The 15650-nt window shown below is 38.9% G+C and overlaps 1 protein-coding gene across 1 annotated transcript in view; it reads left to right on the top strand.

The window, feature by feature from the left end:
• The window catches only part of TMTC2 (transmembrane O-mannosyltransferase targeting cadherins 2), a 398129-nt gene extending 383769 nt beyond the window's left edge, over window positions 1-14360 (top strand). The window contains exon 12 of the mRNA XM_024572656.4: window positions 11683-14360. Within this exon, the coding sequence (XP_024428424.2) occupies window positions 11683-11862 (180 nt within the window). The 3' untranslated portion in view covers window positions 11863-14360. The remainder of the gene's footprint in view (window positions 1-11682) is intronic.
• The last annotated feature ends 1290 nt before the right edge of the window (window positions 14361-15650 follow it).

Here is a 15650-nt window from a genome sequence, read left to right as displayed (position 1 = left end):
CACTATTTGAGGTCATTGCGTTGTCAGTACAAAACTGTTTTCGAGTAGGTGAAATGTATTACTCTGTGATTTTGTGAACGTGCTTGGCATGTATCACATAATCATCAGAATTGTGTATCTCCGTATTGAAGATGTGTTGAAAAGAAATCAGAGTTGACATATGAAAATTAATCATTGGGTCCAAAATAATTATTTTTTTACTTTCCTTTTCAAGTATTGTTTAGGGTGTTATTTGTGTAGTATGGGTGAATAAGTGTCCAATAAACGTATTTGAGGCCAGCAGTTGCTTCAACTCTGGGTTGTGGGATGCCTTATTGATTACGTACTATTTATTCCTTGTTTTATGTTAACACAATAAACCAAGGAAGAAAGGCAAGAAAGTAAAGGTGTAGTGTTTTCAAAAACCAGTTGCTTAGAAAAGAGATAAGACGTTGGTAGAGCAGTTAAAGGCAATACAAAATCTGTATTATATACAGTTTTGGAAGCTATTATGAAAAAAAAAGTCGTCGAGCCGATCTTTAAACCCTTCTCATAGATACACAAATGTGCTGACTCTGCAGGCTTTCAGGGAGATGATTGATGCAGTTTGAATGTGGCGATTTCAGAAATGAACATTTCAGAAAAATAGGCGAAATGAGCAATTGAACATAGAGATCTAGAGGATGATATGTGAGCTCGTGCTCTGCCAGTGGCAGAAGGTCTGCCATTAAACTCCCTTGATTTGCCATGAGTTTAGATACGCAAGCCATGTTTATTTTATATTTGGCAAGTGTAATGGCTTGGGGTATAGCATGGCTTCACCTTGATTGGTGTGTCCTGATGGAATATTTTCTGAAATGATGTGTGAAGATCTTGCATCATTATTTTTCCAAGCATATATCAACCAAGTCTTGGCCCTATAAAAGTGCAAATAGGATGCCATGCATTAGACAGTGTGTTTACAGTTTATTTTTAGTCCTCAGAAAGATTAATAGTTCCTGGAGGAATTGCTTTGCTCCTGCTCGTTATGTTTGATCTGGTCATCCTAACCCCGAGCATTCGCAAAACTTTCCACTTCCTGCGTGCGTGAAGCCTGTGGTAAATTCTCTCAGTGGAACGTGTTTCCTCATTGTGCAGGTGGACAGTCGCTGCCTTCAAATGTCATGCTGAAATACGATTACTCTGAATGACACTGTCACTCTTGGAATTCTGCCTGGTCACACCAGGATCCCCATCTGCTTTGTGAGAGGGAAAAAAATCTTTCCCATCTTTACAGTGTGTGTGCCTAACCTAAATTTTAATCCATTGTTTTGAGGTCTCTGACACGCTCATTCCCATAATTTTAAAAAATGCGTGTTTTCAGTACGGCCTATTTAGGTCCAAATCTGTAATTTCCAAAATATGCAAACTACTATCTCCCAGGTGACTGCCATCAGATGAAAACTCTTTATTGGCCAACATAGAAGTCAGTTGGAGGACTGATGTACATAGGTTTAAAAACTTCCCGAATTTAATTGTCATGGCTTCTGTTGAGCTTTACTCCAGTATAACTTTGATTTTTGTCAATGTAGTGTACGTGTACCTCTGGCAGTACTGTATTTTTTTGATCAGATGATCAGTTTGCTTAGCACACAAAAAAGCCAGCAGCCCCCCCCTCCAAAAATTAGCTCTCTGCTTCTATCTTCCGTGGCAATTGAGTTCTTCAGTTTTATAAGCCCCAAATACCAACTTCCAACATATCTCTGAAATACATTTTAATAACCACATGATTATTCCAGTGACATGTTCCAACTCCTTGGAATGAGCAATCATTTTATTGAATATATTCAAACTCACGCTCACACATACACACTTGGATGGCTGGTGCAGCTGGAATTCCTTCTGTGTGATATGATTATGATTGAGAAAGCATGCATATGTTCCTCCCTCCCCTTCATGCTAAGAAGAAATGAATAAAGTGTAGAGTGAATTATGTTGCTTAAATCATATTTGGATGTAGAAACAGGCAAGGAATTTGGTTCAAAGAAAAGGAGAAGGAGATGCGGTGGGATTTTGTAAGAGCTATCTAGATTAGTGAGGACAGAAAGCTAGCTCTTGGTGTTTTAAAAATATAGATGATTTTTGCTTGTTGTGCAGATTCCTTTCTAAACTTCTTCTCTTGAGTGTCTTCAGATTCAGTAAATTCTTACTTTTCTCATCTGCATGCACTTTAAGTCATCATGTATTTTCTCACTTATGTAAAATGTTTATTTAATACTTTTACTGCGAATGATAAGCTACATGCTATTTCAAATCATAAACAGTGTAGCGATTACATTTTATGAAAGCTATGAGTGAAACTTAGGCGACCCAGATCTAGGTTTTCCATTTGGCTCATGAAGGAGACATTCTTGTGAAATTAAGGACATCAGGAAAACCTGTCTTTGAAAAAGGATTATCTTCAGTGAAGAATAATTTCTTAGATCATTTTCTTAACTGAGTAGATACACTTTAAAATCTGTTAGAAGTAACGACCACCTTTGAAATGACTCTGTTACCATTACTGTCTGCTGCCCCCCACACTACAGCTGTTGGCATTTTGATTGCCATAGCAATGAATAGCACTCCACACTGTGGCACGCACACCCATCGTAAAGTTAAATCGACATTCTTGTAACACCCGCTTGGATGGAGCAGATGTTGGACGAGATAAAATGTGTCACCGACAAATGGAAACTACTCCCTTAATGCAAGCGTGTGTCTTACTTGTCACCTATCTGTTTTGTTTTGTTCCAAGCTATTTCAAAAACACAAGTACTGTATTGAAACCGAGAAACAAAATGAATTATTTGTATTATCTGTCAGAATTTGCTTCGCCACTACTAGATTTTCTGTTGTTTTCCTGTGCTCTGTGTACACTTTGGTAAATCTTTTTGCAGAAATAATTCATTCAAAATATAACTGTGTTGAAAATATAACTACAAAGAACTATCATTTCTCAGCTGGGAGCATTGAATTGCTTGTGGGTTTTCTTTTGTCATGGAATTTTGTGAGAGATCTTTTGATGTATTAATATATTTCACTGTTAATAAGATTTCTTTCTCCAATTTTGGTTTGGTCTCAGAAGGGTTAACAACACGAATATCTCACTATTGACATTTTCATTTCCAAACTAATTGAAATTCACTCTTCTTTATTAGGGCTTCACTCCACTGTTGGCTCTGCTCTCAGAAGTTTGTTAAAAACACTTTTAAAAAGTACCAGGCTGATTTTCATATGACCCACTAATTTCAAAGGTTGTTTGTACACCATTCTGATTTTGGAGGAGAGAAAGATGTGAAGCAGCCTGATAATTCGAAATTATAGTCTCCCTCTCCTGCACGGCTGAGTGTTAGCATCTCCTTTGTGGACAGGTCCGAGTCCTCTGCGTAGTATGAGAGTTTGTATTCGTGCCCTGGACAGCAGACTCCTTCAGAGCAGAGAGTCCTTCCTCTGTGCAACCCCCTGTGTGCTTAGAACAACGCGTGGGTAACAGGGACACCTGCCTCCTAAGTTTGGGGAGCATAATTAAGATAATGAATGTACACCTTCTAAGCTGAAGTCACATGAAGACTAAAAAAATGTTTATTATTCTTGTTTACCACTTATCTAGAGTATCTGGCAATGCCCTTGCCATATAGTAGGTGCTTAATAAACATTGGTTATATTACAGTGAGACTGGGCTAGAATATACCTCTTCTAGGGCAGCTATCCCTGCTAAACCATACAATTTTTTCTTCTCTCAGTGAGCATTCATTGAGTTTCTTTCATATGCCAGAGCCTGGAACTAGCACTCTAAAGACAGTTAAAGTAAATTCGCTGTCTGCAAAGCAGACACACACTTAAAACAAATAGAGATAATTCACTGTGGTAACTCTTGCAATTAATGTATGCGGACAGTACTTTGAGAACACAGAGAAGTAAGCTATGAATTAGGGATTGCTAAACTCGTAAAAATGAGCAGAACTTTGTTGAACAGGGAATGGGAGAAGAGCTTTGTCAGAGGAGCACTGTAACAAGCAGCGAACACTCAGAATAGCGCAGGGGCTGAAGCGTCTAGCGTTGGGCACAGGCTGACCCTCCAAATCCCCCGTGGTGCTAAGAAAGACGTATGGTTGGATGGGAGATAGATTGCAGTAAGGAAGAAACTGAAGGTGGGGAACACCCTAGGGTGCTATTGGAATTTAGCAATGGGATAAGATGCTAACCTAGGCAGTGCCAGTAGAAAATGGAGGGTGATAGGGAGAGAATAGGAACCATAAAACATATGGTTCATCTTAAAATTTCTTCTTGTCCCTGAGAAAAGGAACTAAGAAGAAAGCCAGAAAGCCAGGAGTCTAGATAAAGAGAAAGAAGCAGACCCATGAAGAAAAGTCTATTCTGTACGCTATTAGCTAGGGTCCCCGTAGTTAATGAGAAACACTTCGGGGGATTCTGCTGTCCTATCTACAGCCCACCCTCTGGCCCCGCAGAGTCCAGTCATTGTCCTCTCACGCACTCGGAAACCCAGCCCACATCAGCGAGGCTCCATTTTGTGCGTAACAGTTTTCCTCTTAGAAACAGTGTGTGCGTGGCTGCCAGTCTTGGGAAAGTGACTCTGACCAGGAAAACCCCGAGGCACACAGTCCCATTCAGGGGCTGTTTGGAGGTGGTAGGGGCTCTGCAATTACCTTTCAAATATCACCACGTAGGCGACAACCCTTACAAGGCTTATTCTGTCCAATGTTAAAGAAGGGGTGGGTCACTGAACAGCACATGTAAAAAGCTGTTAAACTCATGAAAATGAAAATGTTAACTAACTTCTCTAGCAATCGGGAAGCAGAAATCAAGAACAGATACTGTTTTACAACTTTCACTTTCCAAAAATTAAAATGGCCAGTGTTAAGAAGGATATGGAATCAGGATACTCCTGTTACATGTTGATGCTAATGCACTTTTATACAGTCACACCGAGAGTGGTTGGTGTTCTCTGGCAAAGGTGAAGACCCCTGTGACCCCGCAATTCCACTCCAAGAAACTCTGCCACAAGTATGTGCAGAGATATTCAGCAGAACATTGATGACAGCCCTGTATCGGAGAATCTGTAGTTCTGTCCTGGGGAGAACGGTAGTCATTCACCAGGATCCAGGTGGGGAAAAAAACCCCTCAACTTTACATATATCAACATGGATAAATTTGAAAAAACAAAATGATGAGTAAAAATTTAAGTTCCAGTCAGGTGCTTGGGAAGGATGACATCCCATGAAGGATAATGAAAAATGTATAAAATTAAAACCTTGAATGTACCCATTTTTTATGATAAATACCAACTTCAGGATCATGATTTTCTTGGGAGGATGGAAGGGAGTTCAGGATAGGGTAGTGAAAGATATTTGGGAGCTTCAGCTGTCTTTATAAATTTCATTTGTTAGGCAAGTAGACAGCTTTTCTATATTCTCTGAAATTGTATGTGCCTACCTGATTTACATAAAAGAGAAAATCTTCATATGGCTTTGCTCATATGTTTATTCACTCATTTAATCTGTCACACATCAATCAGTTCAGCTACCCATTCATTTATTCTTTTTGTCAAAATAATTTTATTTAAATAAACCAAGAAAAGATTATTAGGGCTTAAACCATGTTGGGAGAAAGGGACAGAGTGTAATTAGAACATATATGTAAAGGAGATTTGGGAGTCAAGCTGTCAAGACTCAACAATTGGGTGTATGCACGTGTTTGTGTGTGGAGGAGTGAGGAGTCAAGTCTGATTTATTTAGGGCACTAGCTTGGCCTTGGGCCTTTGGGACAAAGGAGGAGGAGTGATATTGGCACTGAGGGAAATAAGGTCTCTATCTTTGTCTCAGTTCATGTTATACTCTTTTACATGAGGCTGACAATCTTAAAAACTTTAATTCAGTAATTATTTATTAAATATCTGCCATGTACAAGGCACAATAAATATAAAGAGGACCCTTGAATTTACGCATGAATACTCTTTTTCAAGAACATTTTTCTTTAAAGTTTATACCATTAATTTTTAAGCATCATGGTAGAGTTACTGCCCCAGGAAGTAACTGAGTGAGCAGTTCCAGCTAAATCCAGGTGAATGGCAGTGTGCAGCCTTCGTCAGGTTATTCGGTAACCACTTGAACAAGAGTGAGAATCCATTAAAAACTTCAGACCGTGCAAACTCTTTTAAGTTTGTAAATTATATTCAGAAGGGAAGTTAAATGTAGTTATCTTAAAACTATCCCAAATATGTATAGTGTATTAATTGAGTGGTAGCTGGGTGAGGGTCACTTAGACATCCTTTTCTAAGTTATTTAGTTCCTGTGACAGTAAATATATAGTTAGATGGATGATTTCAGCAACACTTTGAGTGGAAATATTTTTATAAAATTTGAAATATTGGTGTATTATCTCTATCTTTTTTTTATGTCAAAGATACTTTATTTTTTTTCAACTTTTAAATTATTTTATTGTTGTTCAATTACAGTTGTCTGCATTATCTCCCATTCCCTCTACCCCACCCCAGCCAAACCCACCTCCCTCCCCTGCTTCCATCCTCCCCCTTGATTTTGTCCTTGTATCCTTTATAGTAGTTCCTGAAAACCCCTCTCCCCACTATACCCTCCCCACACTCCTCTGGTTATTCTTAGATTGCTCTTAACTTCAATGTCTCTGGTTATATTTTGTTTGTTTTTTTCTTTTGTTGATTAGGTTCCAGTTAAAGGTGAGATCATATGGTATTTATCCCTCACCACCTGGCTTATTTCACTTAGCATAATGCTCTCCAGTTCCATCCACGCCATTGCAAAGGGTATAAGCTCCTTCTTTCTCTCTGCTGCGTAGAATTCCATTGTGTAAATGTACCATAGTTTTTTGATCCACTCATTTGCTAATGGGCACTTAGGTTGCTTCCAGCACTTGGCTATTGTAAATTGTGCTGCTATGAACATTGGGGTGCATAGGTTCTTTTGGATTGGTGTTTCAGGGCTCTTTCAACAGACACTTCTCCAAGGAGGACATACAGAGGGCCCAGAGACATATGAAAAGATGCTCAGCATCACTAGCCATCAGAGAGATGCAAATTAAAACCACAATGAGATACCATCTCACACTGGTCAGAGTGGCCAACATAAACAAATCAACAACCAAATGTTGGAGAGGATGCAGAGAAAAGGGAACCCTAGTACATTGTTGGTGGGAATGCAGACTGGTGCAGCCACTATGGAAAACAGTATGGAATTTCCTCAGAAAACTAAAAATAGAACTGCCTTTTGACCCAGAAATTCCATTGCTGGGTTTATACCCTATTATCTCTATCTTTTTCATAGCTTCCCTTACCTGTTGATTTAGCTTCAGAAAAGGGAAGTGGCCACAGGGACTAATAATCGGTCACAAAGAGGCAGTTACTGTTTGGGTTCTACCTCTTGCCTAATCAGAACATTTCAACCAAGCCTTGGTTTTCCTCTGTCTAGGCCCCACCCAAGTCTTCTGTTCAAAGCTCTATGTTTTAGTCCTGTTCCCAACAGAAACCTGAATTCCCAATCCTAAATCTCGTTATGGTCTCACTATTCCTGCCCTACGGATATCTCTCCAAGACTACGTAATAGAGACAAGCAGGAAAATCACTCTATCTTCCACTCCCGGTGCTCAGGAGACCCTGTGAGCTCAGCTGGGTCCTTGGGAACCTCAAGGGCATCAGTCTAGCATCAGACCTTTATTATGTCTCCTTTGCTCTGCCACACCCCAATATACAGCTATTATTTTAATTTTGCTATTTTTTCCAATGCTGGAGAAATAAGCCAAAAACCACAGTAAAGTAACAATAAAGGCATAATTCCCTAGAGACTTGAAAAAAGACGTCATTTGTTGCCTCAGTATGGCTGCCAGTCAGCCCCTTTGATGTAAAGCATCTGTTTTCTTCAAGGAAACAAGAAAGGTCTGGTTCTTCTTTCTAGTCTGTGAAGTAGGAGGTGGTGTCATTTGTAGCATGGAGCCACAAGCCCCATGTTACTGGGTTGCAAGCTGCTGCCTGCCTTTGTTAACATGCTGAAAATTTCATCGGCTGTCTTTAATAAAAGAGGATGTGTGTGAGGGAAGACATCAGCAGTTGTAGCTGGGTTCTGTTCTCCAGCCCATGAGTCATGGCTGGCAGACGGCAGTGACACCCAGTGTGCAGTCAGCCAGCCCGTCACCTGAGCTGCTTGCATTTCAGTTCTACAGCTGGGCGATCTTTGAGTCTACTTAGAAACCTTACATGCTCTTACTTGGTTATGGAAAGGCTTTTTAATTCCTTCTTCTCTGTCTAACAATATTTAGTCATTTATGACTCTGTTAATAAAGCTTCATGTGAACACTTACTGCCTTTAGTAATTACATAGCCAAGAGAAGAATTGTGTTTTATGGGTGATAGACATTTGATCTCACATACTTTGTTCTATAGGAATTCCATTCTATTGTTTAAAAAAAAAAAAAGCCTTCATTTCAGAAGCCGTAGAATGATATAATCTAGATCTGGAAATGGCTCCTAGGAGGGTGCTTCTCAAATTTTAATGAGCATGCAAAGCACCTGGGTACCTTGTTAAAATTAAGATTCTGACTCAGTAGGTGGTACCTGAAATTCTTCATTTCTGTCAAGCACCTAGGTGATGCTGATGCCACTCCTTGAACTTCCGTGTTTGTAGCGAGGCTAGACGACGTAAAAGCATTCAGTCCAGTGGGCATCCACTAACCTGCCTATGTGATTGCCGTGGAGGGGACATATGATGGGCTTAGAAGATAAAGTCCCCATCTTTGAAAAGAGAACATAACCATATAATGTGAAAGTAGTCTGTAACCAGTTTTATTCATAATTTTTTTACACGTGAAATTGTTCATGTCAAGGTAACTTTGGACACTTTCAAAGGAGTTACCTAAGGCAATGGATATGTATGTGGTATGTGAATTTCATCAGTTTCTATTGGTGCAAATAAGAATCTGTAGTGACGTTTTAATAAGCATTACATATGTTCATTGATTTTTAAAGAAAAGAACTTTTAATTCTATTAAAATACATACATTCAAAATGTTTCCTCTGAAAACAGTAATCTATTTAAAATTCTGCTTACAATATCGAATGATGTTCTTAAATGTGCATATTTTAATTTACTTGGATTTTTATTCTTTAGTGAACAAAATTAATGAGTATTATGTGAGCTCCACGAGATCTGTTATCCCATATTAACTTCATAATGTCAGTTTTTGATTTTTGTTTAATGAATGACATGCTAGTATGGATAATGCAAAATTAAAGTTATTCTAAAACACCATTATAATTAGCATTCAGACTCATTTTGATAACAGATTTAGTTGTATTTTCCTAAAATAATATTAACATCTTTTTTCATCATTTGATAGTAGGGAAGTGGCTCCAAGTATTCTGAGGACAGAAGAACCCAGGCTGCAATTCAGTAATAATAGTAAAGACGTGGTGTACTTAGCCACCTACTATCACAACCTTCTCTTCCAAAGTACAGACACTTTGATAATAAAGTGATTCAAGACCTAACAGCTATCCCACAGAGCCATCTGGTTCCTCTCCCCCCAGTCACTGGGCCTCTTCTGTTTCTGTTAAGCAAGGGATGGTCTCCAACTGAGGTTCTCCCTCCCCATTTCCTCTCTTCCTACTTAGGATGGATAGCAGGAAGTTTGAGCATTTAATCTATTTAGCATCTCTAGTAATTCAGACTGTGAACACACGTCACCATCAGGTTAGGAGCTATTTATTGATAGTGGTGCTAAGCTCTGTGAAGGGACATAATTCAGAAATATGTTCAGGCATCAAACACAAGATAATAGTGGCTGTTATAATAACACACTTCTCTTAGGAAGACAGGGTAGGTGGTGCTGTTTTAGGTTTCCAATGTGGAGCAATTCACTGCACATGTAATTTGGAACTATGTTTATTTGGATTGGTGTTTAAAATTAGATATTGACCATCTGTGTTTTTCTTGATAAGTGTGGGGTCATCTTGACCAAAGGTTTTTGAAAGTCAGGAATAGCTTATATTTGTAACATTGTTTTTGGAAAGGCTGTTGACAAGTTGGAGAATAATGCTCAGTAGTTGAGGACTTAAGAGAATGTTGGTGTACACCCAGAAACATATTATGCAGCCATTGAATTAAAAATTGTATGTACAGCAACATAGATGTCACAGACACGCCTTTGCTAGACTTCAAACACAGTGAGCTGAGGAAAAGTAAACTTGACCTTTGGAGGGTTTCTACCATGTGCATGTACGGTGCTACATTTGCTTTCTCTAACAAGATGGTGTTATTTGAATATTTCATAAGTGAAAGAACTGAGGCACAGTGTACTAGAGGGCTTCACCAAGGTTTCAGCAGTGGTTGAGCAAGAACTCAAATCCACATCTCCTAAAATCTAAATCCGATCTTCTTTCCCAGTTGGTGTAGTGTGAGCTATTCAGCCCTCTCCCCAGCATTGCTTTGGTTCAGAAATAATTTATAGTAAAGAATGGAGACACATGAATTCAGCTGAAAAATACATGCATTATGAAAGTACTAAATCATAAAAATAATTGTGAATTATATTAGGCGATATCAGATTTGCCAGGATAATTAAGAGTTGACATCATCTGAAAAATGAAAACATAATCTTAGCATAAACACTTTTTGTTTTATCTTATATTTGAAATATGCATTTATGTAATTGCCAAAATATTAGCTCCTCTCTGTTAGCCAGAAAGTCCCAGGGACAAGACAAGAACAGGGCAGCCCTTACTCATAGATAGCAAGCCAAATGTTTTTTCCTTTGGGAAGTTCTGTTGTTAACTAACATCTGAGAATTTGGGGGTGGGACCCCTGTATTAAATTAGTGCTACATAACTCATACTTTTTTTCAGACTTTGCCTTTCGTATGATAACTTTGTCTTGCAACTATCACATATTACAGAAAATACCAAAACTGTTCTTATAAAGATTGCATTTTTTGTGCCATATTTTGTCTATTTCATATGTTTTTACTCTGCTATCTTTATAGTGAACATTCACTATTGGAAGTTTAAGAACTGTTTGACTGAAAAATGAGGACTTTGTCTCATTAAACTACTTGCGTTAGATTTGGAAAGAACTCTAGTGGTTGCATCTGATTTTTTTTTTCTGGGCGTTTACCCTGAAAACATCAGTAAAATTTTACAGTATATTTTATTTATTTACAGTTTTGTAAGTGGCATGGAATATTGCTAAGGAGAGGAAACAAAATGTGGGTGGGTGTAGATTTGTCAGCTTTTCCAACTTAAATTTTATTTCTTGGTGTTGAATTGGGAAAAAGTGTAATTCTGACAATCTGAAATTCTATAACTTTTCTCAGAAATTGTATGTACTTTTCTCAGAAAAGTACAACTTGACTAGGTTACCAGGTTTTCCTATGTAACCCATGCTTTCTCGTTAAAGAAGAAAACTTTTTCCCTACCTGCCTGCCTGCCCTTTTTAAGGTACAACGTATACAGTGGCTGCAAGCAAACCTTTTTTTTTTCCTTCCTAGTTATCTTTGTCTGTTTGTATAAATTGCTAAATTGCTTCCATAAAATGCCTCCAGACATAAGGAAATCATTTGCATAAGTGGATGAAGATTTTTGCCTTCCTTGAAGGAAAGCTTTGAAAGCTCCTCTTAATCATTTCCCCCCCTCTCTGGTCCTAGTATCCAGCTGCACTGATGAACCTGGGAGCCATTCTGCACCTCAATGGCCGACTCCAGAAGGCCGAGGCCAACTACCTGCGGGCGCTGCAGCTCAAGCCCGATGATGTCATCACACAGTCCAATCTCCGAAAGCTCTGGAACATCATGGAAAAGCAAGGCTTAAAGACTTCCAAGACCTGACACATGAGGGCGGTACCTGGTCCTCCTGCATTAATTTAAGCCGGCTTCTCTAAGGAACAGGATTTCCCAGGAGTGCTCTGACAGGCTAGTTTGGACTTTAAGACCAGGCAGAAGTGACAGAGGTCACTGCCACTTCTGGGAGTATCTACTTTGCTGTTGGCACAGCCATTAACACCAAAAATGGGGGGAACATTGGAAACCTCCCAAAGGATGTAATTGTTACCCATAGAACTAAACCAGAGCACTTAAAACGGGATATTTTGGCATTCTTACAGAGGGGGTAGGTCTAACTTTCAAATTCTGTTCATTTTTGAAAGCTAATTTAGAAATTATATTGTTTCTGAAACACTGTGAGAGGAAGCCAGAGTGTCCATTCAGCCACCATAAACTATTAAGGTCAAGTGTCCATAGGGAGTGTGGTTGAGGCGTAGTGTGACTCCTAGGGGGCTGGCTGGTCGCCCTGACGCTGCTGTCTTCCCTCTTTGGGGCAGCCTGCTTATCGATTTTGAAGAAAACTTTTTTAAAAAACACTATACCAGGACCCATCAGAATCTAAAGTTGTTTCCTGACTAGTGTTCATAACATTTTACGATTTGGATGTCAGTCTTCACTTTTGGAGGCATCATTTGCTTTTCATGTTCTGAAGGCAGTGCAGAGTAGAGCGACCCACACTTCACACTGATGCTGTGGGAGGGGGTGGGGAGGCCTCGTACGTGCCAGGCAGGGATTTTTTACTTTATTGTCGCCATTATTTCCCCCAAAACTGCCTAGGAGAATCCACTGTATTAATTCTTAGGCTTTTGAAATTGCCTTTTTAAAATGGCTATACCTGGTTAATGTGCATGCTTATATAAGGATTATATCAAAAGGAAGCTTAAAAGTGTCTAGTTCCGATAACCATCCAGCAGCTATTTGACAAAAAGGGAAGGTGCTTTGTGCTTTCCAGATGTTACCTGTTAAAAGATCAAGTCTGCTCAAAGGAATGTATACTGATGGCTGTCAATGACTTTCTGTTTGGGAAAGAGTTAGCATGAAATGCTAATCACTTTCTAATAGGTACCGAAACAGTAATGCTGATACATTTTTAAGGAATTGTTTTTATCATATTTTTCATATTTCACTCTTCCCCGAAAGACATAAAAATGACTTCTTATTTTAAGCTGCAGTAGAGTGTAGCATTGGCCTGCGTGTGTCTAGGTCTTTTGCCAAGTGCTTTTTACATTTGAAAGCCATTTTGTCACTAGCAAAGTTGGTATTTTATTTCATTACCCATTAGTAACCACTTCAACAATCATTTCAAGAGTAAAAGCATATTAGTGAACTAGAGAAGAACATTTGTTGAACATTTTTTGACTTGCAGTCAAACTTTGCTACTAAAAATTAACTTTGTAAAAACAACAGTCCACTGTCAGCTTCTTCATAGACAAAGTAGAAGTACAATACTCTATTTATTTATTTATTATTCTACCATAGCAAAATAACAAAACAAAAGATTCATCAAGCCAATTCATTGCAACTGAAAATTAGCCTTTTCTCCTTTCCACTTCTGTTCCATGTATATATATGGTCAGCATCCCTATTAAAGGGAAGCTGGACGTACGAATACATCACAGTATGTTTTCTCCCTATTCTGTGTTTTCTGCATATCTGAATACAGTGGGGTAAAGAATTTAAAGTGATGTCCTTATGACACTAGTGTTTTTGTGAGAAGGGCAAATGTAGTGAGAGAGATCTGTCGATAGCATTAATAAGAAGGCCCTCCTAATATGTTTGGTATCTTGTGAACATTTCATTGAGGGGCCAAAAGTTAAATTATAACGAAATCACTGTGTTCTCAGAATGATATTTAACATTTTGCAACAACAAACCCGTGGTGAAACCAAAAGTATGGGTTGAAGTGTGTTTTTCATCTTCTCCTGCATTGGCAATTGCAAAAATAAAAATAATAAATAAGGAATTTAATATAAGGATATAGAGATGAATTCAATGTCTAACATTTTTATTTATTTAAATAGTTATTGACCTATGATGACTTCCTAGTCTTAACACTTTATGTGTTTTTATTGTTACTGTTCTTCCTTTCGAAACACTTGGTTCTGAATAGGCTCGCTGCTCGCACAGCAGAGGCACTCCATGTTGACCCAGTTCCCAAGGAGCATTAACAACCGGACTGTGTCATGAAATGCATGGATCTTTCATAACGAGAATTCCCTGACACCTTTCATTCCAGGGCTGGGTTTAGACCAACTTAGGGGGAGGGCTGGGGGGGCTATCGGACATGGTCAAAAACGTCTCCGCTCAGGGATTTATGGTGGGTTATTGCAGACAGTGCTAAAAATATAGAGCACAAGACAAGTTTACTAAATTAAAATTTTATTTTTTGAGAAACTGTTATTTGTATAAATTATCGAGATTTGTAGGCTTTCCTTTTGTAGAAATAATTGTTTTATGTGCCAGAGAATTTCAATTTTGTTTTCAACAATAAAGCATTGATAACAAATACATTGTGTAAGCCTTTTTGAAATCTTTTACAGCAACAACACTTACACTCTCTTGGATTTTGTAAGAACTAGGAGATAATTTTTAAAAGGTGGAGATTGACAGTCAACTCGAGACAGAATGTGGCTAATGTGTAATGAATAATCATGAATTTTTAGGGTTGCTGAAATCAGATTTGCCATGTTCAGAAATGATGACATGGGTTTTGTTTTATAGGAACTATAACAGAAAAGGATTAGAAAATATCCCAAGCAGGACCAATTCTCTGCTCCCTGGGTTGCTGGGTAAAAACACTACCATTTCCAGAAGACCCTGATTCTCTAGTTCTGGTTCTGGAGGAAAAAGCACAACCCTGTTCTGCTGAGAGATATGGGTGAGGCCCATTCCGGGGCCAGTTACAAAGAAACCTTGGGTCCTAAACAAGGACTGACAGACGGAGAGTTCCATAGTTTGTTTAAATTGTTGTTATATACTAACATGAGTATGTATGGCTTAAATTCTTTTATTATAGGGTGAGACTTAGCTATAAAGATTTTATTGTCTGCTAAACATTCTGTGGATGTGTCAGATTATTTTCCAGCTTTACAGTTAAGGAAACCAGGGCTCAGAGGTATGAAAACGCTTGTTCAAGTCACAAAGCTAGCAAAGCATCAAGCTAGTCCCCATGTTGTCCTGTGCTTTTATGTCCCATCATGTGAGCACTTAGGCACTAAGCCCAAGCCTGAAGATGAAGGTTTTCACCCTCCTTGGCATTTCTCTAGCTATTCCGTCTTCCACAAATCATATATGCTCTCCCTCGCTCACTGCAGGTGGCCATGAAGATCAGTGAAGTTGCTACAGTCCGAATGTTTATGCCCCAGCCCCCAAACTCTCATGTTGAAAACCTAATGCCTATAGGTGATGGGGAAGTAGGGGAGTGATTAGGTCATGAGGGTGAAGCCCTCATGAAAGGGATTAGTGCCCTCCTAAAAGAGGCCCCAGAGAACTCTTAGCCCTTCCTGCAGGAGAGGATTCAACAAAAAGTTCGCAACCCAGGAGAGGGCCCACACGCGACCATGCTGGCACCCTGATCTCAGACTTCCAACTTCCAAACTCGGAGAAATAAATTCCTGTTGTCTGTAAGCTGCCCAGTCTGTGATATTTTGTTGTTGCAGCCCAAACAGACCAAGACAGGTAATGCATGAAAAACAAATTAAAAAATGTAGTGTGAAAGCCAAAAAAGACTTCAGGGAACATGTAACCATCCCGTTTTACTTTCCACCTGAGGAACATAGGGCCCCTAAGTTAAG

Source organism: Desmodus rotundus, chromosome 3, assembly GCF_022682495.2.
Source record: "Desmodus rotundus isolate HL8 chromosome 3, HLdesRot8A.1, whole genome shotgun sequence".
Classification (NCBI taxonomy): domain Eukaryota; kingdom Metazoa; phylum Chordata; class Mammalia; order Chiroptera; family Phyllostomidae; genus Desmodus; species Desmodus rotundus.
Note: the sequence above shows the minus strand (reverse complement) of the source record. Positions and strands in the feature narration are given on the sequence as shown.